Raw genomic sequence first — 26,338 nt, 5'->3', positions numbered from 1 at the left:
CCCTCCACCGACGCAAGCCACCAAGGAAAAAAAAAATGTCCACCAAAAAGGAATTCATCTGCCTCGTCCCCGACAAGCCAGGCTCGCTGCAAAAGCGTCTGGAAGTCCGCAAGTACGTAGTATTCCGCTCAACCCCACCGTGGATTTCTCAAAACAACCCACTAACATTGGAATACTACAGTCAACACCTCGAAGGTGTAAAGCCTTTAGTCCAGAATGGCTCGATCGTCTGTGGTGGTATGTCCTTCCATTCATGCCCCTCTCTATTTAAATCTTCCCTTTTTAATGGGTCAAATTGGACATAAACATGGACCATACAATGGACGCGAGAACTGACGGCGGGGTATATAGGCGGAACGCTGGACTCTCACCCCGCGCCTGGCGAGACCCCTCCCTTTAATGGGAGTGCGTTGATTGTCGTCGCCGAGAATGAGGCTGAGGTTAAGGCGTTGATCAGTAACGATATTTATACGCGCAGTGGTGTGTGGGATGTTGAGAAGGCGCAGATTATTCCGGTATGTCGATTTTTTCTTTTCTTTCTTCACTGTTTCCCTTGGATTGGTGGGATTGGGGGAGGGTGTCTTTATCTTGGGTTTGGGCTGATGTTGGTGGTTGTAGTTTATGTGTGCCGTTAGGGTTGGGGATAAGGCTCTTCCTTAGATTTATTGGGCATTGGATTGGATTGAGTTGGATTTCTAAGAGGCTTCGTACTACTATTTTATTTGCGTAGGTAGGTAGGTATATTTCCAATACGAATGTGCGTATTGTATGTTGTACGTATATGTGAATATGTGAGGATGTAAGGTCCTATTTACAGCTTTGCCTTGGGTGTCAGCATCGCCTCTGCGACCTTGCGGCGTTGGATTTTGCCCGTTGCGGTCTTGGGAATCTGTGGAACAATCCAGACCTAGTGATAGTGTTGTCAGCCACCGTGACATTCTTGTGGTATGTGGGGGTGTGTGTTGGGCGGGATACATACCCTCTTGGGGGTCTTGAATTTCGCCAACTTCTCTGCCATGAACGACTTCAACTCGTCCTCCGTGGCTGTGTTGTTGCCCTTCAGGACAACCGCAGCTCCGATGTCCTCGCCATAGTGCCCCTCGTCTGGGATGGCGAAGCACACAGCCTCGGCTACCTTGGGGTGGTGTAGGAGCGTGTTGTCCAGCTCGATGGGGCTGATCTTTTCTCCGCCCTTGTTGATGAGCTCTTTGATACGCCCGGTGATGATCACGTTGCCGTCCGGATCCTTCTTACCCTGGTCTCCCGTGCGGAAGAACCCGTCCTTGGTGAACGAAGATTTGTTGGCGGATGGGTTGTTCAGATACCCCTTGGTTACATTCTCACCGCGCACGCAAATCTCGGCCTCCTTGCCCTGGGGAACCTCGTTGCCATCTTGATCGAGGATCTTGATCTCTACACCCTGTCCGAGGCCGACGCTGCCGGGTTGGCGCTTTCCGGGCGGAAGTGGGTTGCTGGTCATCTGGTGAGCGGCTTCGGTCATTGCGTACGCCTCCAGGACGGGCGCGTTGAACGTCTTTTCCAGATCCTGGAAGGTTTTGGGGGATAATGGTGAGGAACATGAGCGGATGAAGCGGATATTGGGGATGGGATTGGGCAGGGGAGTTTTAAGCAGAATCTGGTGGATAGTAGGCACAGCTGTGTACCAGTTCGCGTTGTAGGCTACGAAGTCTGACCAGAATTCATGGGCCGAGAACTTTGGAGGTACAATGACGGATCCTCCAGAGTATAGAGGCGCCAGGAATGCTGCTAGGAGGCCATGGACATGGAAAAGAGGCATCACCAAATATGTACGATCCTTTGGCGTTAGCTTGTACGTATCCCGGATATTCCCTACGACATGGTTAATACTCTTCGATGCATGCTATCCGGGCACATACTCATGGTCGTGGTGAGATTCTTGTGGGTGAGTGGAACCTTTTCCATGTTAGCATCTATAGTTTTGCCGGAACGGGGAGACCTACAGCTTTGGGCCTGCCGGTCGTGCCACTTGTATGAAGCACAAGAGCAACATCGTCCGGCTGGGCCTGTCCGACAGTCACACCCGCGCTACCCGCCAATTTGCCTTGTTCCTTCACATCTAAAACCACCTCTGTGCCATTCCAGTAGCACTCCGCAATCGCAGCATTGTATTTTCTTCCAGCACGCACGGCGGGGCCATTCTGCGCATACGACCCCTTAGGAATCAGCACTAACGTCGAACTAAGGTCATCGATATAGAACTCGAACTCCTCCTGCTTATAAGCGGGATTTAGTGGAGCGGCGATCGCCCGCTGCCAGGACGCGCCTAGAAACCCGACGATGAATTCGTACGAGTTTGCCAGCGCCAAGGACACCGCACCTCCGTGACCAACGCCCAGCTTAGCCAATTTAGCTTGGAACTCGGCCACATGAGCATGCAGCTGTTGATAGGTGATGCTGAGATTAGGGGACAGGGGGGTCTGTCTCTTGGGAACCACAACTGCAATGTCGGCGCTCCGAGAGGAGAAGGACTGCGCTAAGGTGGTCATGGTGGATCTGACAAGACACTGACGATGTCTTGGCTTCAGGGATTGATATTAAGAACCGTAGATCTCCGATTCGTGGACTAATGGAAGTTGTACGATGATTGTCAGTTGGTTGTCACTTTGCTACCATCGCAGGGAGTACAGGAGGAGCAGACAGGTAGACATAGCTCAGCTCCTCTCGGCCGGTAATGGGGTAGGCATTAGGCAACGGATATGACCGATCGCCTCCACGATTCATGGCACGACCCGCCCTCGGGGATTATCGTCATTGTTAGGGGGTTCTCCACTCCCCACATGACTAAGTAGGGGGTTTGCCGTTTTCTTCCGGGCTGAGTAATTTCTACATACAGTAATACCAGGTAGCTGCTTGCGGCTTTCCATTATGTTGCTGCCTTCTCCAGGTTGCTCAATTGGTGTAATTGTCATCTGGGATGCTAACTTCTGTCTGCGAGCGCAGTCTGTTGAGTTTCAGTTATCAACAACCCCTTACATTGACTGATACTAGTTCAATTGGTTGAAGAGAGCTATTGTCGGATACCGCCGACTGGAGGGGTGCTAGCGAGCAATCCGACATTATCTCCAATACGCGCATACAAGTTGCAGCTTCTAGAATGTGGCCTCCAGTGTGTAAGCAGAACGTGGCCTGGGGAGAACCGCCGGGCCCAAAACTCCGCCAATGGTCTTCCAGAGCAGCATATGTGCGACTACGAGGTGCAATGAGGTGACCGCTAGAGATTCCATTTCACCCTGAATGTGTCATCGCATATTGATCATGACAGCGGCAAAGAGATCAATTGTGCATCGGAATGGTTGCTGTCATCGCTCTCTTTATCCGGAGAAGTCATTCCAGTGCTGCTCGCACCGCTTATAGAAAGAACAGCGGACTGCTGTCGACCTTGTCCTGGCGCTAATCTTCCAATACTTTATAAGCCCAGATATAAGTCGATTCCTGTGCAAAGTTGCAAATATATGCGCTTATGGTTAGTGAATTAGTAGTCTTCAGCTCACGAGTGATCTCTTCAACTTAGGTCAGGAGAAAAAACATATAGTCAATCCCAAAAGTAGATATGCGAAATCTAGACTTGACGCTAGTATGAATCAATCTGTAGCAATCTTTAAGTTGGATGATCTGATCGAGTACAGCCCTGGCTATAGTTCCCTCACTGTTGTAGGAGCATAGAGAGCATCCAATCAGGATAAGGGTACTGACATGACTAAGCTACACGGTCCACATGTCAAGTGATATGGGATGCAAACAAGTGCTCAAGCTGTACTCCGCACGATAGTACTTGTCTCCAACTTCTCCGACACGATTATCTTCACTCTCTTTATTCGGTTGACTTGTCTATAACACCAACCGGACGCATGGCTTCCGAGAACACCCCGTCTAAACCCGGGGGCATGCTCTCGCTCTATGCAAATCTGCTCGATCCATCCGCCGATAACTCTCCCGGGACGATTTCTCGCGCCCCGGTCGTCTTCAAGCAAGCCTCCGAAGGCGAGTCGCAGCCAGATGAATCAGCTGCCAAGAAACAACAGCTCAATACCGGTAGACCATAACCCTCCTCATGACCGACATTCCATGTATTCTCATTTGTGATCTGATTGCTCACTCGTCCTTTGCCCTTCTGGTTTTGGCTATCAGCTTCTCTCCGATTTCAGCCTACGAAAAGACCACAACTATCTGCGCAGAAACCAAAACCGAAGCCAGCTTTACCGAAGGCAGCCCCTGTTCCCGCATCGGCAGCGGCAGCGGTTCCTAAGACTACCCTTGCAGATTGGGCTAATACCGAAGAGGATGATGTCAATGATTTCTATGCTGGACCGAAAAGACAGCGGGGTGGGCGCAAAAAGCGCAAGAAGAATAAGGATACGCGGGAATTTGCCCAGGACTGGGACGATATTTACGACCCGTCACGGCCTAATAGCTACGAAGAATATAAGCACAGCGACGAGCAGATATCCGAAGTTCGCGAGTGGAAAGATCGCCTATACGCACATCGCATAGTGCGATCTCTGAGCCGAGATTCGTATAGTGATGAGGACTATGGAAGGCCAATGAACCGTATGTGTTGTCCTATGGTGATAGTGATCCTACGGCTGAACTCTTATAGGACAATTCGCCCCTCCGAGTAGTTTCGCACCACCTCCAAACCTCAACGATATGCCACCTGCACCGCCTGCACATTCTCCTGCTCCCCCTGCTGACATACCAGATGCTGCTTCGGGGGAGGAGGCATTTGCCCGGCGTGCGCAACTGCATACAAACCCAGCCGATACGGCTATGGCCGACTATACACCACCACCTCCCGCAGAGGCATCCTCAGCGCCTGTTCCAGATGACCCTACGGGTCAAGACGCTTATCTGCGTCGCCTTCAGATGTCAGCTGGACCTCAGCCTGTAGCAGAACCTGCGCCGCCACCACAACCACGGCCGCTAGAAGCGCTGCAACCTGCCTCTGCGACCATTTCTCGCGCGCCCGTCCGCTATACTTTACCTCCACCACCGGCAGATATACCTGCATCAGAAGCAGAGCTTGAGGAAGTCTTCGCTAAGGAGCAACCAGTGGAAGGTGAGGGTGAAGGTGAAGCGGAGGGTCAGCGATCACTTCGGCCCGGGCAGAAGGGATTTGCTCAGCGTCTGCTTGAAAAGTATGGTTGGACAAAAGGCTCTGGTTTGGGCGCGACGGGAACGGGTATCGTCAACCCACTGCAGGTCAAGGTTGAGAAACAGAAAAAGCGGCCAGACTCAGAGGGTGGTGGCTTCGCCACGCCCGCTGGTAGGGGTAAAATCATTGGTGGTGCGAGGAAGAAAGAAGACGAAGGGAAGTTTGGTCAGATGAGCGAAGTCGTTATCTTGAAGGGCATGTTAGACGGCATGGACGTGGAGGCCGAACTAGAAGGCGATCAGGACGGGGGCTTGATGCAAGAGATTGGGGATGAGTGTTCTGAGAAGGTGGGTTACTACCTATGGTGCTATTCTTCAACTCTAACCTGAACAGTATGGAAATGTCGAACGTGTCTTCATTGCCCGCGGCTCTGCCCCTCCAGTTCCGGTATTTGTCAAATTCACCAATCAGCTATCTGCACTAAGAGTAAGGGTCCTTAATTAGAGAGGTTTGGTTATTAGTTTACTGATGCATCTCTTCCCAGGCTGTCAATGCCCTGGAGGGCCGAATATTCAACGGAAATCCTATCACAGCTCGGTTCTTTGACACACAGAAATTTGAGCAAGGAATATATGAATGAGATATACAAAGGAATAGAAGCCGAGAAGAATACCGACAAGCATCTAATTTTGTCTGTTTCAACACCAAGCACCAACTTTCTTTTGTTCAAGTCTTCAATAACGCTTGGCACATTATAACCATGTGTCAAGAGCAGAGAAGGGTGGCTTGAGAGCGAAACCATACCAAACAAGTTCAATGTGATCCCTGAGGCTTTGCAGCTTTTATTAACGAAAGCAAAAGCTCTCTTCAGTCGTGTTGCTACTGGGCTCACTGATCGGAATCAGCCTGCCCATCACATAGGAGTCCCTTCTACCTTTGCTTCCTTCGTCTTGCCATACGTTTGATAAGAGCACTAGTCCAAGTCATCGGACAATGGGATCTGGTACTTTTCTCAAGGCAGGACACTGGTAACATGGATTCAAACGGAGATATAGGGCTTGGTATCACGCAATCTATGCATGGTGGCTGCCTTGTCCTGGGCCACGATTATTGGATAAAAGGATTAACAACAATAAGGAAAAGCTATATTGGTTTCTGTGTATCCTCCGAGTTCTTTATAGATCAATAGATATGGCCTTGGCAATCTCCTGTTGCTACTTATGTACTACTTGATACGGATTACACCTGTTATGCATGTAGTAATACATGGTGGTCAGGTGACCCAGATCAATCTCAGTAGGGCCGGCCAGCGATTGGCTGTGGGGCATTAAGCCGATGGGCTTCTAAGACGTACTTTGGAACATTCACGGACTTCCACAGGTTCGGTGACAGCGCCTCTCATTTCCACCTTTGTGTTCCCTCCCTGTTCATTTCTTTCTTATTTTGCACTTTCTTACTTTTTCATTACCCACTCAACCCCCGTTGATTTCTTCTACAGCTAATCCAACTTGTCCACTCTTCACTTGGCTCTTATTTATTTTCTGATAGAGTCGTCTAGTTACTACCTTTTGCGCCACTCCAACGATCAAGATGTCTCTGTGTCTTAATCGCCTGACAGAAGAAAGGTATGTGATAGAAGCATTTGGCTCTTGGCTATGGTCTAACCTCCAGTTGGCTCTTCCTATATACTGATTGCGATCTTGCATCTGTACAGAAAGCAGTGGCGACGTGACCACCCTTTCGGATTCTATGCGAAGCCTCATCGAACCCCTCAGGGTGTGTTGGATTTGAAGCGCTGGGAATGTGGTGTCCCTGGAAAGGCGCAGACCCTCTGGGACGGCGGGCTTTTTAAGCTTGATGTCACTTTTCCAGACGGTAAGTCGTTGTCTGCTTCCCCGATGTCGCGAAGACAGAAATGGATTGACTAACCTGTTTTTGTAAAGAATACCCGACCAAACCGCCAAAGTGTACGTATCATCCCCCTCCGTCGAAGACAAGGCGGGGTGGAAAGCAACGGTCACCTTGCTGGGTCCCATGGCGGAAAGCTAATGCTCATTACAACAGGCAAATTCGTCCCTCCTCTGTTTCACCCGAATGTCTACCCCTCAGGCACCGTCTGCCTCTCAATTTTGAATGAAGAAGAAGCCTGGAAACCTGCCATCACCATTAAACAGATCCTGCTCGGCATCCAGGACCTGCTCGATGACCCCAATCCGGAGTCGCCTGCACAGGCGGAAGCATACAATCTGTTCAAGAAGGATCGTCCAGCATACGAGAAACGAGTGAGACAAGTTGTGAAGGAGAACCCAACGCTTTGAGCCACCCTTTCATTCTACGGCGGATAGGATTACGTTTTCGGGGTTTTCATTTTTTTTCCACATGCCGTCTTTCCTCGCCAAATTTCTCACGTGGTTGGCGCATTACGAAACAAGGCGGACGTTGGCGGCTGATAGATAGCCATATGGGTTGGAATTTACGTTATCAGGTATCTCATTTTATGCAGCGTCTTTTTCGTTTCTTGTGAAGGGATAGGGGACGGTGAAAAGCTAGAAGGACGGGTTATGCATTCTCTGGCCGTGATGACTGATGGCGCATTACTTTTCTTGCTTTTATGATCACGACCTTTTGTTTTCTTTACTCCCTCTAGCGAGCGTGGCGTCTTAGCATTCACAAAATGGGTGGTTATGGAAGGCGTTTTAGAATCGCTTCTTTGTTCTTTTTCTTCTCTGACCCTGTCCATCTCTTGGGGTCTTCCCTGGCATCGTACATTCACTGTGCTCTCGCGTATTAAAGGGTCATTTCTGTCTGTAACGGGTGATCTGACACTTCCGTAGTTAGTATGTGGGGTAGAATGATCCGCTTGATGGATGGGGAGGAATTGGTTTGGGGGTTGAATTGGTCTGCCCCAGACGTGTGCAACTAATGATCCCCAATGCCTCCCATGGTACGAGTAGGTAGTACTGGTCAGTTTAGCAACGTACGAAGAAGGTAAAGAAAAAGGAGTACGGAGTAGTCATGGAATAATCAAGCTGTCATTGGAGGGCACCGATCCAGACCCAGAGCGGTTATCTTATCAGTGAGTCACGTTCGTCAAAAAAGATTGAATAAATTGTGGCCGAAATCGCCCCTCGATTCCGCCCCGCCGGAAATCGCATTTTAAAAAGTCACTCTTCCCCATACCCTATACTTTACCCGGCAAGCACGCGTGGCAATTCCTCTTCCCTCCCTTCTTCTCGTCGTCTTGCTGCTTGTCGCTTATTCTAGTGAGCCAATTGCTCGTCGTCATCATGTGTGGCATCTTCGCGTGTTATAAGTATGTCCCTACTGCTTCTGCTTGAACCTTGCCCCCCCCCCCCCCGCGAAACCCTAGCAGCGGGTACGGGGTCATTTCCGGATCAAAGTTGCTAACGGTTGTTACCCTCGGCAGCCACCCTGATGTGCAAAAATTTAAGCCTACGGCTTTGCGCATGGCCAAGGCGTAAGTATTCCTCATCTTTTACTGGACAGCAAGATTGAGACTGATTTTGTTGCCAGCGTGCGCCATCGTGGACCCGATTGGAGTGAGTCATAGATGTGTAAGGGTTTGGTGAATACTATGCTGAGAAATCAACAGGCGGAAACTACATCGCTGATAAGACTAGTCAGTCAATCTCAACCCTACAAGGACTGTCCACCTGGAAACTAGGAGCTAACGCATCGCAGTCCTTGCACACGAGCGTCTGTGTATCGTCGGTGTCGGTATGTGCCCTGCCAAGCTTCGCAAGCGAGGTCTCCTGCTAAGACCTTTCAGACTCCGGTGCTCAGCCCCTTGTGAACGATGACGGTTCCCTCGCCCTGGCCGTCAACGGAGAGATCTATAACCACCGCATCATCAGAAAGAACCTTAAGAACCAATATGACTTCAAGACACATTCGGATTGCGAAGTTGTTATTCCGTTGGTACGTGCGAAAGGACCATTGTAGCCGTAAATAGTGAGGTTATGGAGGCTGACGAGTTTAGTACATGGAACATGGTCTTGATGCCCCTAAGCACCTTGACGGCATGTTCTCTTGGGTTCTTTATGACAGAAAGCAAGACCGTGTTGTTGCGGCACGCGATCCCATTGGTGTCACTAGCTTCTACATCGGCTGGTCTTCGGAGACCCCTGGAGCTATCTACTTCGCTTCGGAGCTGAAGTCCCTGCACCCAGTTTGCGATAAGATCGAGGCTTTCCCTCCTGGCCACATTTTCGACTCCAAGACCGGCTCTATGACTCGTTATTTCGAACCTAAGTGGTGGGACCCCACTAACGTCCCCACGACTCCTGTCGACCTTAAGGTTCTCCGTCACACCTTGGAGAAGTCTGTTCGGAAGCGTCTGATGGCTGAAGTTCCTTATGGTGTTCTGCTGTCCGGTGGTCTGGACTCCAGCTTGGTCGCCTCCATTGCTCAGCGTGAGACTTTGCGCATGCAGGAGGCTGCCAAGGTAGCCATCCAGAACCAGACTGGCTCATCCGATCTGGTTGGCATTGACGACAGCAACGAGCTCTCTACCGTCACCACATTCCAACAGCTGCATTCCTTCTCCATCGGTCTTCCTGGTGCTCCCGATACTGAGGCTGCCCTTGAGGTGGCCAAGTACCTTGGAACCAAGCACCACGCTTTCACCTTCACCGTTGAGGATGGTATCAATGCTCTTTCCGATGTCATCTACCACCTGGAGACTTATGATGTTACTACCATCCGTGCATCTACCCCCATGTATCTCCTCAGCCGCAAGATCAAGGCGATGGGTGTAAAGATGGTTCTGAGTGGTGAGGGAAGTGACGAGATCTTCGGTGGCTACCTCTACTTCCACGCTGCCCCTAACAAGGAGGAATTCCACAATGAGACTGTGAGACGAGTCAAGGCCCTGCACCTGGCAGATTGCCTTAGAGCGAACAAGTCGACTTCCGCTTGGGGTCTGGAAGCCCGTGTGCCTTTCTTGGATAAGAACTTCCTTGAGACTGCTATGGGTGTTGATCCTCAGGATAAGATGATCACTAAGGAGCGCATTGAAAAGTACATCCTGCGTAAAGCATTCGACACCACCGATGAGCCCGATGTCGAGCCATACCTTCCGGAGAAGATCCTCTGGCGCCAGAAGGAACAGTTTAGCGACGGCGTCGGCTACAGCTGGATCGACGGTCTGAAGGATCATGCTGAACTTCATGTCACCGATGAAATGATGAAGAACCCCAAGCCCGAGTGGGGCAACGATATCCCTGATACCAAGGAAGCGTATGTCCCTGCACCGTACAGAGTCATGAGTGAGACATAGGAACTGACCATAGCAGTTACTGGTACCGTATGATGTTCGATGAGCACTTCCCACCTTCCTGCGCATCTACCGTTGAGCGTTGGGTGCCAACATGGTCGAAACAGACCGACCCTAGTGGAAGGTAAGCCTGCAATGAGTCGCCTCTTTTTGATTGTTCGGTACCTCAAAGGCAGATGCTAACTTTTGACATCAGAGCTATTGCGACTCACAACGCCAAGTACGATCATGTTGAGTAAATGTTTAAATAATTATGCTTGCGATTTATGTCGGGTATTTGGGATAGACTCATGCATTATTAGAGACGTGTCTCAAAAAGTGTTTTTTTCCGCCCCAGACAGCGCAGAGGGTTATGAAGTCCCTTTCAAAAACGCTCTTGTTCCCTCAAGCTCTTGTATAATCATGCCTTCTTTCAGGTTAGGGCTCTCAAAATAGACCAGGTTGTAGCTCTATCATAGATAAAATATTTGTATTTTCTTCTTAGAGTGGTTTCAGGGACCGGGGCCAATGCCCGTCACCACGAACCATGGTGTATGCTTCCATGCAGTTGACGTGGTTCACTGGGAAGGTGAAGAAGTAATCATTACAGTTTGAGCTTATTGGGAAGGTGTGTACCACTGCGGAGTATCATTGGATAAAACTTCCAATGGAGTGTCTGGTTGCAGATGACGGCATAGCCGCCCTAGGCATCAGCATCACGGGACTTAGCGGCTTTTACCGGCAACCGAGCAACAGCCAATCAGGGAGAGCGGCTTTTCCCGTGGTTTCCTTGTTGTTTGGGACTCAACCTTCAACCTCGCTTTTCCCCATCGCTTTCCTCCCTTCTTCTCCCCTCACCGTTTCCGTCCCCCTTCAACCTTTATATTACCTTTACGATACCCACGTTATCGTTAACTACTCCTCTCACATTCATAATGTCTGCTCCTGCTTCTTTCTCTGACATCGCCAAGGCGGCCAACGATGTATGCTCTTGTGGCTTCCTTTGTTTTGCAAAAATCGACAACAAACAGCTTACCGGGAAGGATTTTCGTGCTAACATTCTGCGCAATAGCTCCTTAACAAGGATTTCTACCACACCAGCGCTGGTATGTGTGCTTGCCATTAGACCTACAATTGATGGTCAGAAGACTTTTCGCGCGCAACCAAGCTAACTTGTTTATTTAGCCAGCCTTGAGGTTAAGTCCAAGGCTCCCAATGGCGTCACCTTCAACGTGAAGGGCAAGAACGCCCACGAGGGTCCCATCGCTGGCTCTGTAAGTTCCAGAGCTTGCATACTATGAGTCGTCTCGATTCACAGGACACGGCGCTAACCGATTAATCATATAGCTCGAGGCCAAGTACGTCGACAAGCCTACTGGTAAAGGCCCCAAAAGACGCAAACGTCCCATACGCAAACCACCCGATTCCAATTTCCCAGTGCTGCGAGACACTCGGTCCATGTTTGCATTTTCATGCGGCCAAGTCCTGTCTCACAATATCAAAATCTTTCTTTCATCCAGAATTAGCCATCATGCAGTCTTGCTAATATTGTGTCCCCGCCCAGGCCTCACCCTCACCCAGGCATGGACCACTGCCAACGCCCTCGACACCAAGCTCGAGCTCGACAACAACATTGCCAACGGTCTCAAGGCCGAGATCCTCACCCAGTACCAGCCTTCCAAGCAGTCCAAGGGTGCTAAGGTCAACCTTCACTTCAAGCAGCCCAACCTGCACGCCCGTGCCTTCTTCGACCTCCTGAACGGCCCCTCCGCCAACTTCGACGCTGTCCTTGGCCACGAGGGCTTCCTCGTTGGTGCTGAGGGTGGCTACGACGTCCAGAAGGCTGCCATCACCAAGTACTCCGCTGCCATTGGCTACAGCGTTCCCCAGTACTCCGCTGCCATCACCGCTAGCAACAACCTGTCCGTCTTCGCTGCCAGCTACTACCACCGCGTCAACGCTCAGGTTGAGGCTGGTGCTAAGGCTACCTGGGACTCCAAGACCGGCAACTCTGTCGGCCTTGAGGTTGCCAGCAAGTACAGACTCGACCCCTCTTCCTTCGCCAAGGTATGCGAATCTTCTTACGTCTACATGAGGTGAAACAGCGCTAATTGATGACAAAATAGGCCAAGATCAACGACCGTGGTGTCGCCGCTCTGGCTTACAACGTTCTGCTCCGCCCTGGTGTCACCCTTGGCCTTGGTGCTTCCTTCGATACCCAGAACCTGAACCAGGCTGCCCACAAGGTCGGTGCCAGCTTCACCTTCGAGGCTTAAACGAGTCTCTCTGTACTATCTCTCCACGCCTTAAATACCGTGTTCCGCTAGCTTGAGGATAGCAATTTGTGAATAATATTAGACTTTTTCTATCTCTGGTTGCTTTCTAGATGCCATATAGCTGCATTCGGAATGGGTGCATATATATGAGGCTTCACGGATATGCTGGGAATGGGCGAGTGTTATAAAATGCCAACCATACTAATCGTGTACCGTATCTATCCATGATCAATGTATATCAGTTACCACCGAGCCTTCCTCAATCGTAGAGCAAATGTCAAGTTATTTGACAAGCCCGTTCTGCTATGACGGATCTGGTGACCGTTAGTCGAACCAAAGTCGGTAAGCACGGGCTGCATTATGCCCCATCCACCTCAACGGGCATACTAAGACTCGAGATCCATGAAAGGGGAAGGGAAACACAGCTGCGGGGAAGCCACGCCGTGCACGACTCAATCTGAGGGTATATAGTCTATTGAAAAGTCACCTCCCTAGCTCCTAAGATTACTGTACATAAGGAATTAGGAAGACAACAGTTTCTATACTAAACCATAGGATACCTGCGATTCATTCTTCTTTCCGCCGAGCAGGTTTATTACCCTTAGCCTTCGGACTCCGTTCCCCAGGCCAACCGATGAGACCCGTCATAGACCCAGCGCCCACCAGGATGCCGCAAATGATAATAAAGCGCACAGCAAAATCCCCGCGACTCCCAATATACTGATTATTCAGCTCCGCACCCATCTCCTTCGACCGCCTCTCCTTCCGTCTCGCATCCTCAGCTGACTGCGTCTTATAATGCCCCGGCGCATTGAAGTGATTCACGGGGTTTCGATAAATAAACGCTGTAGGATCATGCTCGCTCCAGCCGCCCGCAGCTGAAGACGACGACGCTCCTCCAGGAGCCTTCCTATTCCCGTACCCCCCGTGCGCATAGAAACTGGGCGGCGGTCCGCGGAACTGCCCCCGGCGTTTACTCAGTCCACTAGCTGGCCGCGATCCAGCGTATGATGCCCCCTTTGTGTGCAGGTTTGCGCTGTAGCTACTGTAGCTGCCCATAGGGTGTTGGCCGGGGTTTGCGGTGCTGTGTGTTGAGTGGTGGGCTATGATTCCGTGTTCGCGGTCGTAGGCGGCACGTTTGGTGTGGTTGCTGAGGGTTTCGTAGGCGGAGGAGATTCGGGCGAAGCGTGAGGAGGCTTTTGGGTCGTTGCGATTGCGGTCTGGGTGGTGGCGGAGGGAGAGGGCGTAGAATTTTCTGGTTCAGGAATTTCTTGTTAGTCTTTTTCTTTGGTATTCGCGGAATAGTGATTGAGGACGGCGTGTAAATGAATTTGACGTTGCCTATGTATATGTATATATGTCTTGAGGCCAGGAAAACTGTTAGTGTGGAGGGGTATTCGCACTTTTTGATCTCGGCTGGTGACGCCGTTATCGGTACTTCGAGGATTTCATAGTGGCTCGGTTCACGGCTCGTTGCGCGTCTAATTGGCGACGTCGAGAATGAAGCTGTATTGGTGTACAATGTGGGATAGGTATGGTTCCAATGTTGCGTGTGCAGATGCGTGGTCCGGAGTCGAATGCCGGGGGTCCTCACGCGAGGAAATAACATGTCTTTGGACGTGCCTGTGTTGTCATTCGATCCTGAAAGTGAAAGATAGGGGTGGTTTTCACTTGGAGGGGAGGGCACGGGTAACGGGGAGGTGGAATAATAGGTAGTTGGTTGGATTGGATATAGATTGGGAGCGGAAGTATGGGAGGAAGAGAGGAAATTCCGCCGCTCATCGGGGGTGCTGCGTCATCGGTTGATTTAAATCGGTGTTATCTGATAATCTAACTTTAGTCAATCTATAAGAAGGGGCTAAGGTGTGTATATCCATTTACATAGAATTGTGCACAGGCTAATCCGGCGTGTAATTGCTATTGATATGTTTATCATTTCCTTCCTTTAACTAAATTTACTGTTGAACTTGTCTACCTACTATCTTGATGCATTGTTGATGGTATAATACCATGTCTCGTCCATGTATTTTGGACGTTGATAAGGAAAACGCAGGGTTTCCTCAGCACTACTGTCACAGATAGCTTCAAATAACTGGATCAAATAAAAGACATACATACATCCAACATACACATGTATAAGTAAATGTATCATAGAGTTAGTATAAAAACCAGCTGTGCACGCGACCATTTGGTATTGAGTCTGGAACCAAACCAATACCAGTTACACGACAGAGTAAGCCATTTTGATCAACGCAGAGTGCTCTATTACATCAATATTGGAAAACTAGGTAGTACCTACTTACGGAAGGAGTAATTCCTCCACAGTTCTACGGTGGCGAAGGTGTATCTAAGTATGCCTGGTTAGATAATAGGGAAGAAGGCAGTATGTCTTGGCATTGGTAAATACCGAATGCAGCCGCTCCCCTCTTTTTTTTCCGCCGTCAGATTTCTCTGCCCATCCAACCCAGGTTTTTGCACTCCGCCAACGGATTTTCTTGTGCCAAATCCTCTTCACAATGGCTGCTCAGGCTAGCGAGGATCTGCAGAAGCTTGACCGTAGGTGCTTACCCCATTCTTGCATTGTCGATCACACTTGAACTGATAAGATATGTCCTGTCCCAGTAAACGGCCAGGGCGGTGCCGCTAAAGCGGACGCCCCTACCGCGGGTCAGGCAGAAGCCGGAGAGGCAGAGGACGACTCGGATGATGACGCTGATGAAGGAAACGCTGCTCCCGAAGGCGGGGCCAACGGAGGTGCGCCAAACCAAGCAAGATATCCCCGACCAAGAAATACAGAACCCCGCTGACCACAACCGGTGATGTATAGCCGCCAAGAAAAAGAAGAAGCGCAAGTCTAAGAAGAAGAAGAAGGGCGGTGCTAAGGTTCAGAGCGAGCCCCCGCGGGTCCCTCTTTCTCAGCTCTTCGCCGGCAAGCAGTACCCTGAGGGCGAGATCGTCGAGTACAAAGATGATAATCTGTACCGCACGACCAACGAAGAAAAGCGTTATCTCGACCGCATGAACAATGATTTTTTGCAGGAGTATCGTCAGGGTGCTGAGGTGCACCGTCAGGTCCGTCAGTATGCGCAGAAGACTATCAAGCCGGGCCAGACCTTGACGGAGATTGCTGAGGGCATCGAGGAATCAGTGCGTGCTTTGACTGGCCACCAGGGTCTTGAGGAAGGTGACAACCTCAAGGGTGGTATGGGTTTCCCCTGTGGTCTGAGCATCAACCATTGTGCCGCTCACTACACACCTAATGCGGGCAACAAGATGGTGCTGCAGCAGGGAGACGTGATGAAGGTCGACTTCGGCGCGCACATCAACGGCCGCATCGTCGACAGTGCTTTTACTGTGGCTTTCGACCCAGTTTATGACCCCCTACTTGAGGCCGTTAAGGATGCTACCAATACTGGAATTCGCGTATGCTTCTATGCCTCCAACTTCCTAAGTTTATGGAACTTTTACTGATGACCGTATGTAGGAAGCGGGTATTGACGTCCGCATGAGCGATATTGGTGCCGCCATCCAAGAGGCCATGGAAAGTTATGAAGTTGAACTCAACGGGACCATGCATCCCGTGAAGTGTATTAGGAACCTCAACGGTCACAACATTGACCAGCACGTCATCCACGGAGGCAAGAGTGTTCCGATTGTGAAGGGTGGTGACCAGACCAAGATGGAGGAAGGTGAAGTTTTCGCCATTGAGACCTTCGGTAGTACCGGAAAGGGCTACGTGCGAGAAGACGTAAGTGTGCTACTGGCCAATATTGTGAGTCTAGACAGAGCTAACTTGCTGACAGATGGAAACCTCCCATTACGCTTTGGTTCCTAATGCCTCTCCGGTGCCTCTGCGTCTCTCTTCGGCCAAGAATCTGTTGAATGTGATCAACAAGAACTTCGGCACTTTGCCCTTCTGCCGTCGTTATCTTGACCGACTTGGACAGGATAAATATCTTCTTGGAGTAAGACGATAAGCTCTCTAGGTCTTCGGAATTATATGCTAACATATTCGTAGTTGAACAACCTGGTTTCGTCCGGAATAGTCCAGGACTACCCACCACTTTGCGATATCAAGGGCTCTTACACTGCCCAATATGAACACGTAAGACCGAACCACATCACTGTACCTGAAATTTTGAATTCAGACTAACCGACCATGCAGACTATTGTCCTTCGGCCTAACGTTAAGGAAGTGATTAGTCGTGGAGACGATTACTGAGCTAGGGCGTTTGCCTGGACGTTGTATATTGTTACTTTGCTTATAGCATTATGAGATCAAGAAAACCCCAATGATAGCAATAGAAATGGTCATGAACAATACTCGTTACACACTGGAATCAACCCATGGATCTAGGATGTCAAACCATAATTCCTGAATAGGCAAGGCGGTAGATCGGACCAGTCATAACCATCCATGGCGCCGGGAGGCCCCACGTGGAAACAATCCACTCCGACTCACGTTGTCGTTGCAATTAATCAGAAGACTCGGATCGTCGCTTGCCATTGCCTCCCCTTCTTTCTCTCCTTCTCTACCCGTTCTCGACCCATGGCGTAAATATACCATCTTTCCTTCTCCTATCCCGCCCCCCAATCATGCCCTCCGCCGTCGTGACCACCGATAGTCCGCATCTCCGCGTGTCCGCCGCGAAGAACAAGGATCTCGATGCACAGAATGACCAGCGGTCGGTTCGAATTCCACCGTCAGAGTCGTCTATAGTCGAGGACCAATTCTTTTGGACATATACGGAAGAGCCTCACCGTTCAAGACGGCAAGCGATTATCAAAGCCCATCCAGAGGTGTGTTCAACGCCTTTCACCGCTTCATCTCATGCACCGCTAATCTCATGGGTTCGCTATTATCAGGTTACCAAGCTCTGTGGTTATGAGCCTCTCACTAAATATGTGGTGTTTGGTGTTGTCTCCCTCCAGATATGCTGTGCATATCTACTCCGGGACACCTCGATGCTGTCCTGGCGGTTTCTTGCAACCGCATACTTGATCGGAGCAACTGCCAATCAGAACCTCTTCCTCGCTATCCATGAGATTTCTCATAACCTGGCCTTCCGGTCCCCAATGGGTAATCGTCTGTTGGCGATTTTTGCCAATCTCCCTATTGGGGTGCCTTACAGTGCTGCGTTCCGGGTATGTCCTGCAGGATATAACAACCGGGAAGACACTCGTCACTGACAATTAATAACTAGCCCTACCACCTAACGCATCATAAATCCCTTGGTGTTGCAGGCCTCGATACCGATCTTCCGACTGCTGTTGAGGCCTTCCTCCTTGACTCCCTCCTCGGCAAGGCCTTCTTCTGCACTTTTCAGATCCTCTTCTACGCCCTCCGGCCTATGTTCATCTACAGCCCGCCCTTCACCTACATCCACACTCTGAACCTCGCCGTCCAACTCTCCTTCGACTACGCACTCGTCAAATTCTGCGGCGGCTCACTACAGCCCTTCTTCTACCTCATTCTCAGCTCATTCCTCGCCGGCTCGCTCCATCCATGCGCTGGCCACTTCATCGCAGAACATTATTTCTTCTCCAAAGTCGATCACGGAACAGAGTCCATCACAGAGCAGAAGGCGAAATCCACCGAAAAGAAACAGCCCCATCCCTTGGATAACCTCCCTCCCCCGGAGACATACTCCTACTATGGGCCCCTCAACATCCTGACTTACAACGTAGGTCTGCATAATGAACATCACGATTTCCCCGCGATCCCTTGGACAAGATTACCTGCGCTCCATCGCATCGCGAGCGAGTTTTACGAGCCGCTGCCTTCTCATCGTTCCTGGGTGTGGGTTATCTGGACGTTTATTCTGGACAAGAATGTCGGGATGTGGTGTCGGGTTAAGAGAGCCCAGGGGGGCCGGCTTGTCGGTGGTGGCGGGAAGTCCGGACGTAGCGGAGAGACTATCTCGGCTGAGTCGGCTGGGCCGGAGGAAAATGAAGATGGGTGGAAGGAGAGTGAACTTCAAAACTGATCTGTATATGTACTATTGCTGTTTTTACTTATTAGGTTATGGATACTGTTGATGATTCTATAATAGAGATGATCCCTTTCACTCCAGAGTATGTATTTCTACGGCCGCTTTATACGAACTTAGATTGTTAAGATCAACAACCACCAGAGGCCTAGTAACACTCATTCCTGAATTATTACACATGATTAATACTACCCGACACCAGACAGTGGACATACACAAAGTCATACTGGCTTGCCACATTAATCGCGGCGAGTATATCATGTCTGTATTGACTAAAGCAATACTAGCAATACTTAACAAGGCTTGAGCTTCAATGAGGCAAGTAAAATTTACTACGTATGATACAACATCGGAGGACTCGTATAATCGGAAATTTTTTTTTTTAATATTTGTTTCTATTGCTGTTCTGTGCTTCCATTTTGGCCGTCATGATCGAACATAAGAAATCGAAGAAAGTAATAGAGGAACAATAGAAAAGAAAGGGGAAAGAGAAGAAGAGAAAAGAGAAAGAGAAAGGGTAATGGAAAAGTATAGTAAAAGAAAAAGAAAAAAAAGTTAAAAGGCAAAGGCAGACAAGAGGTATGAATAAGATAACAGCGGTGTAGAGTGCAACTGGGAAAATAACGATATAACGGAGTGTTGAGGCTAGGAACGATGCCACGGAAGCAACTCAAAGGGAATACGAAGTACAGTTCATCTGTAACAAAATAGTTGAAACATGGGGGGTAAAAGTGAAACTAGTAAGAAAAGAGAAGATAAAGAGGGAAAGATCGGCGACTAGAAGAAAAAGTACGCAATCAAGAAACTTAGCAGGCACAAACCAGCCACCATTTGCACCGGTACTCCGGCCTCGACGGATTGAGCGTGCTGTTGTTGCAACGCCGGCGCAGCTGATTTTTCGGTCTCGCCGCCGATCTTCCTTTGCCTCAAGCCCTGGTCTGCCAGCCTGTCTTTCAGATTCTGAATCTGCGCCTTAGCCTCGGCAAGCTGTGCACTTAGGTCTTCACCCGAGGTTGGAATAGCGCTTGCAATGGCTGCCTTAGCAGAGGAGATCTTGGATTCATTCGTCTGTGGGGTAGCGATGTCCCGCTTATCGCTGAAATCTGGCGGTGGGATTGGTGACGTGTCGTTGGCGACTTTGCTGGCAGCTCCTACAGCAGGGGTCTGAAAGTTTGCAGCGGGAGAAGTATAGGCAGGGGGTTCATCATCCGGCACATTCTAAATAAGCGATTAGTCCTGTGGTGACCTGTGCGAAAGGCTGGGCGATAGTGTGAAACGTACAACACCGTTTGTATCTCCCTGCTCGGCGGCTGGGGAGTCCTCGGCAGATAACCAGTTCACGCGGATCTTGCGCTCCTGGATTGAAGCCTTGGAAGCCTTTTCAAACTATGAGACCGTTAGGAGGTTGATCTGTAAATATCAATCGAGAGACGTACGATAGAAGTGACGTTTGCAAACTCCATATCACGAGTTACCGCGACAGTTTGGACGAGGAACTTGTCCTTGCATTTGGCATCTGGGGCAGGCTCGTCTTTCATGGCCTGTAGCAACACTTTATAATAGTTAGACATTATGAGGTTTCCGAAATCACAGGTTTAGATTGCGAACCCACCTTGGACATCAACGCTCTTTCCGGGTTCTATCCGTCCCGAGTTGGGGCGGACACAGTAGCTGATCCATGTTAGTAAACACCAGAATCACTGCAGGCAGAGATGACGTGGGGAAAAGAGCGACTGCGTACTGTTTCGGGGCGGTCGTTTTAACCTAGTACCGAGCAACTCTTAGTGTGCGATCGAGATCTCAAGGGAGTGTCCTTCCGCATACCTTGAAAACAACAGGCTCCTGATTTTCATTATTGAGATGTAGGATCTGGCAGACTTCACGATTGAAGGGGCCTGCGACCAAACCATTTAGTCCCGAGTCAATGACGGATGAGCCCAATCCCGAGAGGTATACTCACGCTTGAAGGCCAACTCGGGCGGCTCGAGCATGATAGACATTTTGGAGGCACAAGACACAAGTGCGCAGGCAGACACAAGGAGGGTTGGGACTGATAAATGGTTCCGGGCAAGAGAGAATAAATGTATGCGTGGTAGGGCAGCCGATGAGGCCAAAGAAGCTGGACAACAGATGACTTTAGGTAGGAGGCTGAGAGATGACCAATGTAGTTAGTTTGGTCAGGTAGGAAGTAGTTCGATGGTGATGCTGCTGATTTATTATTCAGGCGCAATACTCGAGTTGTCGCAACGACGCCAATTGGCCCCCGGCCGCGCTGACTCAGCCAGACCGCGGGTGGAAGTCAGGTGATGTCATCACGGACTATTTATCCTCTTTTCTAGATCATTGTCTTGTACCGAATCCTCTGCTTACTATCTATGAGCGCCTTGCATTATGGACTGTGTTATTCCTCTATACCCGTGGTTGTTCTGAACAACGTGCTTTACACACAACTGAAGCAATGGCAAGAGGGGAAATCATCCGATTCCCCCTTTTCTTTTGTCTTTCTCGAAAGTCTGGCCCTATCCCTCGGGATCCACTCATTGACATCCTCGGACCCTAAAAATATGACCCAAATCTTCCTAGTTGGTATTCGATACATGTGACGGATGTTTTGCATAAATGATGATCTGCTCCATACTCCGTATTACTCTCCTCTCTCTGCGCCTAATGCTATGGTCAATGCGTACGGGTCACCATACTCTCTAGGGAAGCCATAGCGAGCTCCCTTTGGCATTAGTGTTCTAGTTGCCTACGTCTGCTGACTGACCGCTCATCAGCATTGTATCTCCGAAGAATGGGATGTCAAGGTGTTTTTCATGAAGCCAGATACCAACCTCAATATGATATTGGGACTCACCGCTACTAGAATGCATAGTACTGCTTCTTGACTTTGAGTTTGATATTCTACAGATGCAGAAATTAAACTCTTTGGACCCTGTCACATTCCCCACTATATGTGGACTACGATATCTGGGACACTACGTACTATAGCTTGATCAGTTTTGAGTTAATCTTCGATACGAGAAGGGCTGGGGACATACCCTTGTTAGCCGTAGCAATGCCTAACTTGCCAGCTTTGTAGATTAGGTTCTGCTTCATAAGTATCCTTAGTTCTTTAAATGGTCTCAGCCATTACACTACAGCTGTATTCTGCCATGACGAGATCCTCGTATGGTGATGAGCTCCTTTAGTACGAGAGACGGTAGTTATAGCCAGCACCATAAATGTAAACTAATATCCATCGACTTGGCTTGTAAGAAGATATCCATATATATAGGTGGTACTCCAGATAGGTCAACAATGGTATTGTGGTATGTATGTACAAACAGTACCGTATCGGCGGTGATTAATAACAGTCAACCGGTTCCGATAAGTACGTCACTTGAACACCTTTCTTTAGCTTTAACCCCAAACATCAATTTGGTAGCTCTCACAAAAACCTCATTATCCCCTCTTTCTCTTGAGATTCTGAGCATATCAAGTTGTTCTTTTCCACCCATACATCAGCACGCTACAGAACGACTACCTTGTAGTACCTTGTTCTACCCCACTTCCTCTCCAAACGATCCCATCCATACTCAATCCCACATCGAACCTCTCTACATCTCTCTACATTTCCTGTCGCAACACTACCATGGCTCCCTCAGACTTGGACCAGCTCATTGAAATGGGCTTTGATAAGGAACGGGCCGAGTTGGCTGTTACCAAGAGCGGTGGCCGTAGGTGTTCCGACATACTACCACTGGTTGTGCTCTGGGTGTTCACTAACAACAAGCTTTTCTTCCTCAGTCCAGGGTGCTTTGGAATGGCTCGAAGCGAATCAAGACAAATCATTAGAGGAGATAAAGGCTGAGTCCAAGAATGATGATGAGGAAGAGGGCCCCCAGCTCCAACCGGGCGAGGAAGCTAGGAGCCTGGTCTGCAATGAATGTGGAAAGAAATTTCGAAGCCATGCACAAGCGGAATTCCATGCCTCCAAGTCTCAACATGTTGATTTCTCGGAATCTACGGAGGAACTCAAGCCTCTCACGGAGGAAGAAAAGAAGGCAAAACTCGAAGACCTCAGACAGAAGCTGGCAGCGAAGCGATCGGTGCAGTCTGTGCAGGATAAGATTGACCAGAAGAGAAATGAAGTAAATGCGATACCCTTTACTACATTTGAGGGAGTATCTACTAATCACTTTGCGACTAGGAAATCCGGCGAAAGAGCACGAAAGAATCCCAAGACGCGAAAGAGGAGCTCCAGAGGAAGCAAATGATGAAGGAAGCAGAGAAGAAGAAACAGGAAAAGCTGGCAGACATCGAAGCGAAACGACGTGTCAAGGCGAAGATTGAAGCTGATAAAGAAGAGCGGCGACGGAAGGCTGAGCGGGAGCGCGCAGAACGAGCGGGTGTAGCGCCTTCAGCTGAACCAGCTTCTGCTCCATCTGCCACAAGCTCGGGCCCTTCCACATCGAAGCCCGCATCTGCCTACACCGAAACTCGTCTGAGATTTCAAACCCCTAAGGGAAACATTCTGAAGACGCTTCCTGTCACGACCACGCTGTTCGAGGTTGCTGCGGCTCTCAAACAGGAAGATGGCATTGACGTTCAGAGCTTCTTGCAGACCTTCCCAAGAAAGGTATTTGATTCTGAATACTACGGGGAGTCACTAAAGGACCTTGGCCTTACACCCAGTGCAAGCCTCGTAGTCCAGTGAGTGGGTCTTGTTGGAGGTATCGGCCACAGACAGGAGTAAAGATTCATTGAGAATTAGGAATAGCAAGAAGAACATTGATACCACTAGAAAATTTATCTAACTAACTATAGCCAAGGTTGGGTCTGTTTCGATGGGTCTGTTTCCCGACAATAGTAGCTATATATGAAAAATCACGTGGTATCGCGACTGTCGGATTCCGTCACGCGTCGAGCAGCTCAGTTGACCTCTGTCTATCTTCATTACCCCCCACTGTGTACGCCACGCGCATCGGTGTATACCAATGATACCCTTTCTTAACTAGTGTAACATTTATATATCTTTTAATAATGCCCGCGTGAGCCACCCCAGTGTGCTACGCTACCGCTGCTATTAATCCCGATCTAAGCTAACGCGTCTTAGTGTTGGCGACCAACATCGAGGCAATCCGACATGCATCATGATGCCCAACACGACAGACACTACATCAGCAAACCCCTTTGAGGAACGTCCTCGCCGCATGAATGAGTATACAGCTCGGGAGATCGCCACACTGCAAGCACGGCTCGATAAGAAATTAGGCCCCGAATACATCTCCTCTAGGCCAGGCGCCGCGGGACAGAGAGTCCATTATCTGGCTGCAGACAAATGCATTAACCTAGCCAACGAGGTCTTTGGTTTCAATGGGTGGTCAAGTTCGATACAACAAATTCAGATCGATTTCGTATGTTCTATTGATAGGAGCATATCTATGTTGCGTGTGCCCGAGATCGGACAGCTGATAAATCCCTCGTTGTAACAGGTTGACGAGAGCCCAAATACGGGGAAGATTAGCTTGGGCTTGTCAGTTGTAGTGAGGGTGACTCTAAAGGATGGGACCTACCATGAGGTATACTTTTGCGTGAATGATATGCTCCGATGTGCCCAAACGCTAACCACTTTGGACGACGTTAGGATATCGGGTACGGCCACATTGAGAACTGTAAAGGGAAAGCTGCGGCTTTCGAAAAAGCAAAGAAAGAAGGAACCACAGATGCCCTAAAGCGTACATTGAGGAACTTCGGCAACGTCCTGGGCAATTGCATTTATGATAAGGATTACGTATCGAAAGTGACGAAAGTGAAGACAGCGCCTGTATGTGTTTCTACGGCATATTACTCGACTAGACTCAGGTACTAACATGCTCCCAGGCAAGATGGGACGTGGATGACCTTCACCGACACCCTGATTTCGCACCCATCAAGAAAGAACCAGTTCAACAGAAGCCGATGCAGGAGGATGATGATCTCCCTCCTCGCCCGACTGATGCGGGAAAGAACAACAGTAACTCAGCCGATACTGCCTTTGATGCTGATGGAGAGTTCGGAAGTACGTAACGATAAATCAAGCTACCTTGCATGCATTTCACTAACGATCGCAGGTGATTTATTTGACGAAGCGGACTTTGGAGTCGCCGCAACTGGAAACCCAGATGAAATAGTAATAGACCCAGATACCCAAAGATTTCAGCAGCCACCAACACCTCTGAACCGTCAAAATGGCCCAGCCCCGTACAGGGGCCCTCAACAGCATAACCCCTTAGCCGCTGCAAGACCCCATTCCGCCATTGCCACACCATCCAAACCAGAAAGACCGCCGAACCAGGCAGCTGCCGCTAGACAGATACCACCTCCTGCTCTGAATGGCAGACCAAACCCTGCTGCACCCGCCCACAACCCGCAACACAACCTTCCAAGCGGAAGAATACCACCAGCTCAACCAAGACCTAATCAAGACACAGCCATGCCCGGTGCAAGTGGTCAGATGCCCATCAAACGGGAACAAGTTCCTAATCCCAACGACCCCGGAACCCAGGACATGCTCCCACCAGGAAGCTCACCGATGCCATCTGCCTCATTCTTCTCAGCTCGAGCAGTCGATCTCCTACGTGACAACCCACAAGCAAACGCAGCCCCGGCATTCGACCCCCATGCAGAAAGCCCATCCATCCGCAAGACAGCTGGCGTCGACCACAGTAAGAGCGTCCCGATTTCCAAACCCATGCTTGCCAGCGTATCCCCCGCCGCCAACAATACCCGTGACTTCGTCAACCCTTCTCAAGATATGCATCGGAAAATCGGCGCTCCTAGCGGAATAGGCAGTCCCATGAATCGAGGCCAGACAACCTCATCTTACCGCCCATTAACAAGACCGAACATCGACCCCAAGAATGCTGTGAATACTACAGCTGCAAACCGGGGCGTCGGGCCACAAAATCTAAATGGGAAACGACCTCCCCTAAGTGATGTGACTAATGCATCCACTTTAGGCGGCAGCGGGCCTGCTCCCATTGGTGGTGCGATAGACCCTAAGAGGCCGAAAATCAACGACGGGCCTCTTCCACACCAACAGCAACAACATCCGCAATAGGACTCCTAGCGGATTTAGTATAGTTACACGGCAACATAAATAATAGCCATGCTTACGGGGAGATCGTCCACTCATTGCATCGTTAGAGGTCATCTCATCGGTAGTTCAAGACATGGCGTTCAGGATTGGGGTACGGGTAAAGGAGCTCCGGGTTAAATGTAATGAATGTTCTTGATGAATGTTATTTTTGTTATATTCTCTTCACTCCAGCTTAAAGCATCCAAGACGTGCCTCCTTAGGCAGTTGTGTGACTGGATTGTCTACGGACACTACACAGCTTGTACTATACATACTCTGTCAAAAAGCCATAAGCATGGATGCTGCCTGGAGTTTTATGGGGCTTCAAACGATAAATAAGAAATAAGGAACCGAAGAAGAACTGCCTTGAATTTCAGCTGGTGGGGACCATTCCATCGTCGTCATCAAGCATTCACTGTCTAACTAGAATAACAGGAGAATCGAGCACATGGGGTCAACGAGTTAGACTGAGGGCAAAGGCCTTTTCAGAGAAGCAAACCGACCAGGGGCTGCGAAGTATACTTACTTCAAGCAACTAAGATTACTGGTCATTCCTCGAGA

At 49.7% G+C, this 26,338-nt stretch overlaps 11 protein-coding genes across 11 annotated transcripts; 9 read left to right on the top strand and 2 right to left on the bottom strand.

The window, feature by feature from the left end:
• Nucleotides 1-35: 35 nt before the first annotated feature.
• On the top strand, nt 36-647 carry AO090023000900 (uncharacterized protein; the record flags this gene model as incomplete). Its single annotated transcript, XM_023235818.1, has 3 exons — nt 36-237; nt 352-515; nt 636-647. 3 exons carry the CDS (start codon nt 36-38, stop codon nt 645-647), a joined length of 378 nt encoding a protein of 125 aa, XP_023090802.1.
• A 164-nt stretch (nt 648-811) lies between these two features.
• AO090023000899 (acyl--CoA ligase) lies at nt 812-2,528 on the bottom strand (the record flags this gene model as incomplete). Its single annotated transcript, XM_001821346.3, has 4 exons — nt 812-907; nt 980-1,851; nt 1,899-1,935; nt 1,983-2,528. 4 exons carry the CDS (start codon nt 2,526-2,528, stop codon nt 812-814), a joined length of 1,551 nt encoding a protein of 516 aa, XP_001821398.1.
• A 2,161-nt stretch (nt 2,529-4,689) lies between these two features.
• AO090023000898 (putative G-patch DNA repair protein (Drt111)) lies at nt 4,690-5,774 on the top strand (the record flags this gene model as incomplete). The annotated part of the gene is made up of 3 exons (XM_023235817.1): nt 4,690-5,481; nt 5,528-5,620; nt 5,679-5,774. The coding sequence occupies 3 exons, from the start codon at nt 4,690-4,692 to the stop codon at nt 5,772-5,774; spliced, it is 981 nt and encodes a 326-aa protein (XP_023090801.1).
• Nucleotides 5,775-6,724: 950 nt separating this feature from the next.
• On the top strand, nt 6,725-7,452 carry AO090023000897 (E2 SUMO-conjugating protein UBC9; the record flags this gene model as incomplete). Its single annotated transcript, XM_001821344.3, has 4 exons — nt 6,725-6,759; nt 6,849-7,009; nt 7,078-7,101; nt 7,199-7,452. The coding sequence occupies 4 exons, from the start codon at nt 6,725-6,727 to the stop codon at nt 7,450-7,452; spliced, it is 474 nt and encodes a 157-aa protein (XP_001821396.1).
• Nucleotides 7,453-8,421: 969 nt separating this feature from the next.
• AO090023000896 (asparagine synthetase B) lies at nt 8,422-10,669 on the top strand (the record flags this gene model as incomplete). The annotated part of the gene is made up of 9 exons (XM_001821343.3): nt 8,422-8,447; nt 8,562-8,612; nt 8,669-8,694; nt 8,748-8,774; nt 8,837-8,872; nt 8,925-9,073; nt 9,135-10,393; nt 10,450-10,554; nt 10,627-10,669. The coding sequence occupies 9 exons, from the start codon at nt 8,422-8,424 to the stop codon at nt 10,667-10,669; spliced, it is 1,722 nt and encodes a 573-aa protein (XP_001821395.1).
• Nucleotides 10,670-11,344: 675 nt separating this feature from the next.
• On the top strand, nt 11,345-12,685 carry AO090023000895 (porin; the record flags this gene model as incomplete). The annotated part of the gene is made up of 5 exons (XM_023235816.1): nt 11,345-11,392; nt 11,482-11,515; nt 11,595-11,683; nt 11,757-12,476; nt 12,536-12,685. The coding sequence occupies 5 exons, from the start codon at nt 11,345-11,347 to the stop codon at nt 12,683-12,685; spliced, it is 1,041 nt and encodes a 346-aa protein (XP_023090800.1).
• Nucleotides 12,686-15,201: 2,516 nt separating this feature from the next.
• AO090023000894 (uncharacterized protein) lies at nt 15,202-16,662 on the top strand (the record flags this gene model as incomplete). Its single annotated transcript, XM_023235815.1, has 3 exons — nt 15,202-15,241; nt 16,219-16,433; nt 16,489-16,662. 3 exons carry the CDS (start codon nt 15,202-15,204, stop codon nt 16,660-16,662), a joined length of 429 nt encoding a protein of 142 aa, XP_023090799.1.
• A 619-nt stretch (nt 16,663-17,281) lies between these two features.
• On the top strand, nt 17,282-18,672 carry AO090023000893 (sphingolipid delta(4)-desaturase family protein; the record flags this gene model as incomplete). The annotated part of the gene is made up of 3 exons (XM_001821340.3): nt 17,282-17,485; nt 17,552-17,830; nt 17,890-18,672. The coding sequence occupies 3 exons, from the start codon at nt 17,282-17,284 to the stop codon at nt 18,670-18,672; spliced, it is 1,266 nt and encodes a 421-aa protein (XP_001821392.1).
• Nucleotides 18,673-19,452: 780 nt separating this feature from the next.
• On the bottom strand, nt 19,453-20,675 carry AO090023000892 (putative integral ER membrane protein Scs2; the record flags this gene model as incomplete). The annotated part of the gene is made up of 7 exons (XM_023235814.1): nt 19,453-19,893; nt 19,957-20,061; nt 20,112-20,227; nt 20,288-20,346; nt 20,417-20,439; nt 20,500-20,552; nt 20,636-20,675. The coding sequence occupies 7 exons, from the start codon at nt 20,673-20,675 to the stop codon at nt 19,453-19,455; spliced, it is 837 nt and encodes a 278-aa protein (XP_023090798.1).
• Nucleotides 20,676-22,309: 1,634 nt separating this feature from the next.
• AO090023000891 (uncharacterized protein) lies at nt 22,310-23,374 on the top strand (the record flags this gene model as incomplete). Its single annotated transcript, XM_001821338.1, has 3 exons — nt 22,310-22,394; nt 22,465-22,808; nt 22,868-23,374. The coding sequence occupies 3 exons, from the start codon at nt 22,310-22,312 to the stop codon at nt 23,372-23,374; spliced, it is 936 nt and encodes a 311-aa protein (XP_001821390.1).
• Nucleotides 23,375-23,813: 439 nt separating this feature from the next.
• On the top strand, nt 23,814-25,759 carry AO090023000890 (RAD52 DNA repair protein RADC; the record flags this gene model as incomplete). The annotated part of the gene is made up of 5 exons (XM_001821337.3): nt 23,814-24,074; nt 24,153-24,239; nt 24,305-24,484; nt 24,541-24,718; nt 24,771-25,759. The coding sequence occupies 5 exons, from the start codon at nt 23,814-23,816 to the stop codon at nt 25,757-25,759; spliced, it is 1,695 nt and encodes a 564-aa protein (XP_001821389.3).
• Between the last annotated feature and the right edge of the window lie 579 nt (nt 25,760-26,338).

The sequence above is a fragment of the Aspergillus oryzae genome, chromosome 3 (assembly GCF_000184455.2).
Source record: "Aspergillus oryzae RIB40 DNA, chromosome 3".
NCBI classification, from domain to species: domain Eukaryota; kingdom Fungi; phylum Ascomycota; class Eurotiomycetes; order Eurotiales; family Aspergillaceae; genus Aspergillus; species Aspergillus oryzae.
The sequence above is the reverse complement of the archived record's forward strand: the minus strand, read 5'-3'. Positions and strand labels throughout refer to the sequence as shown.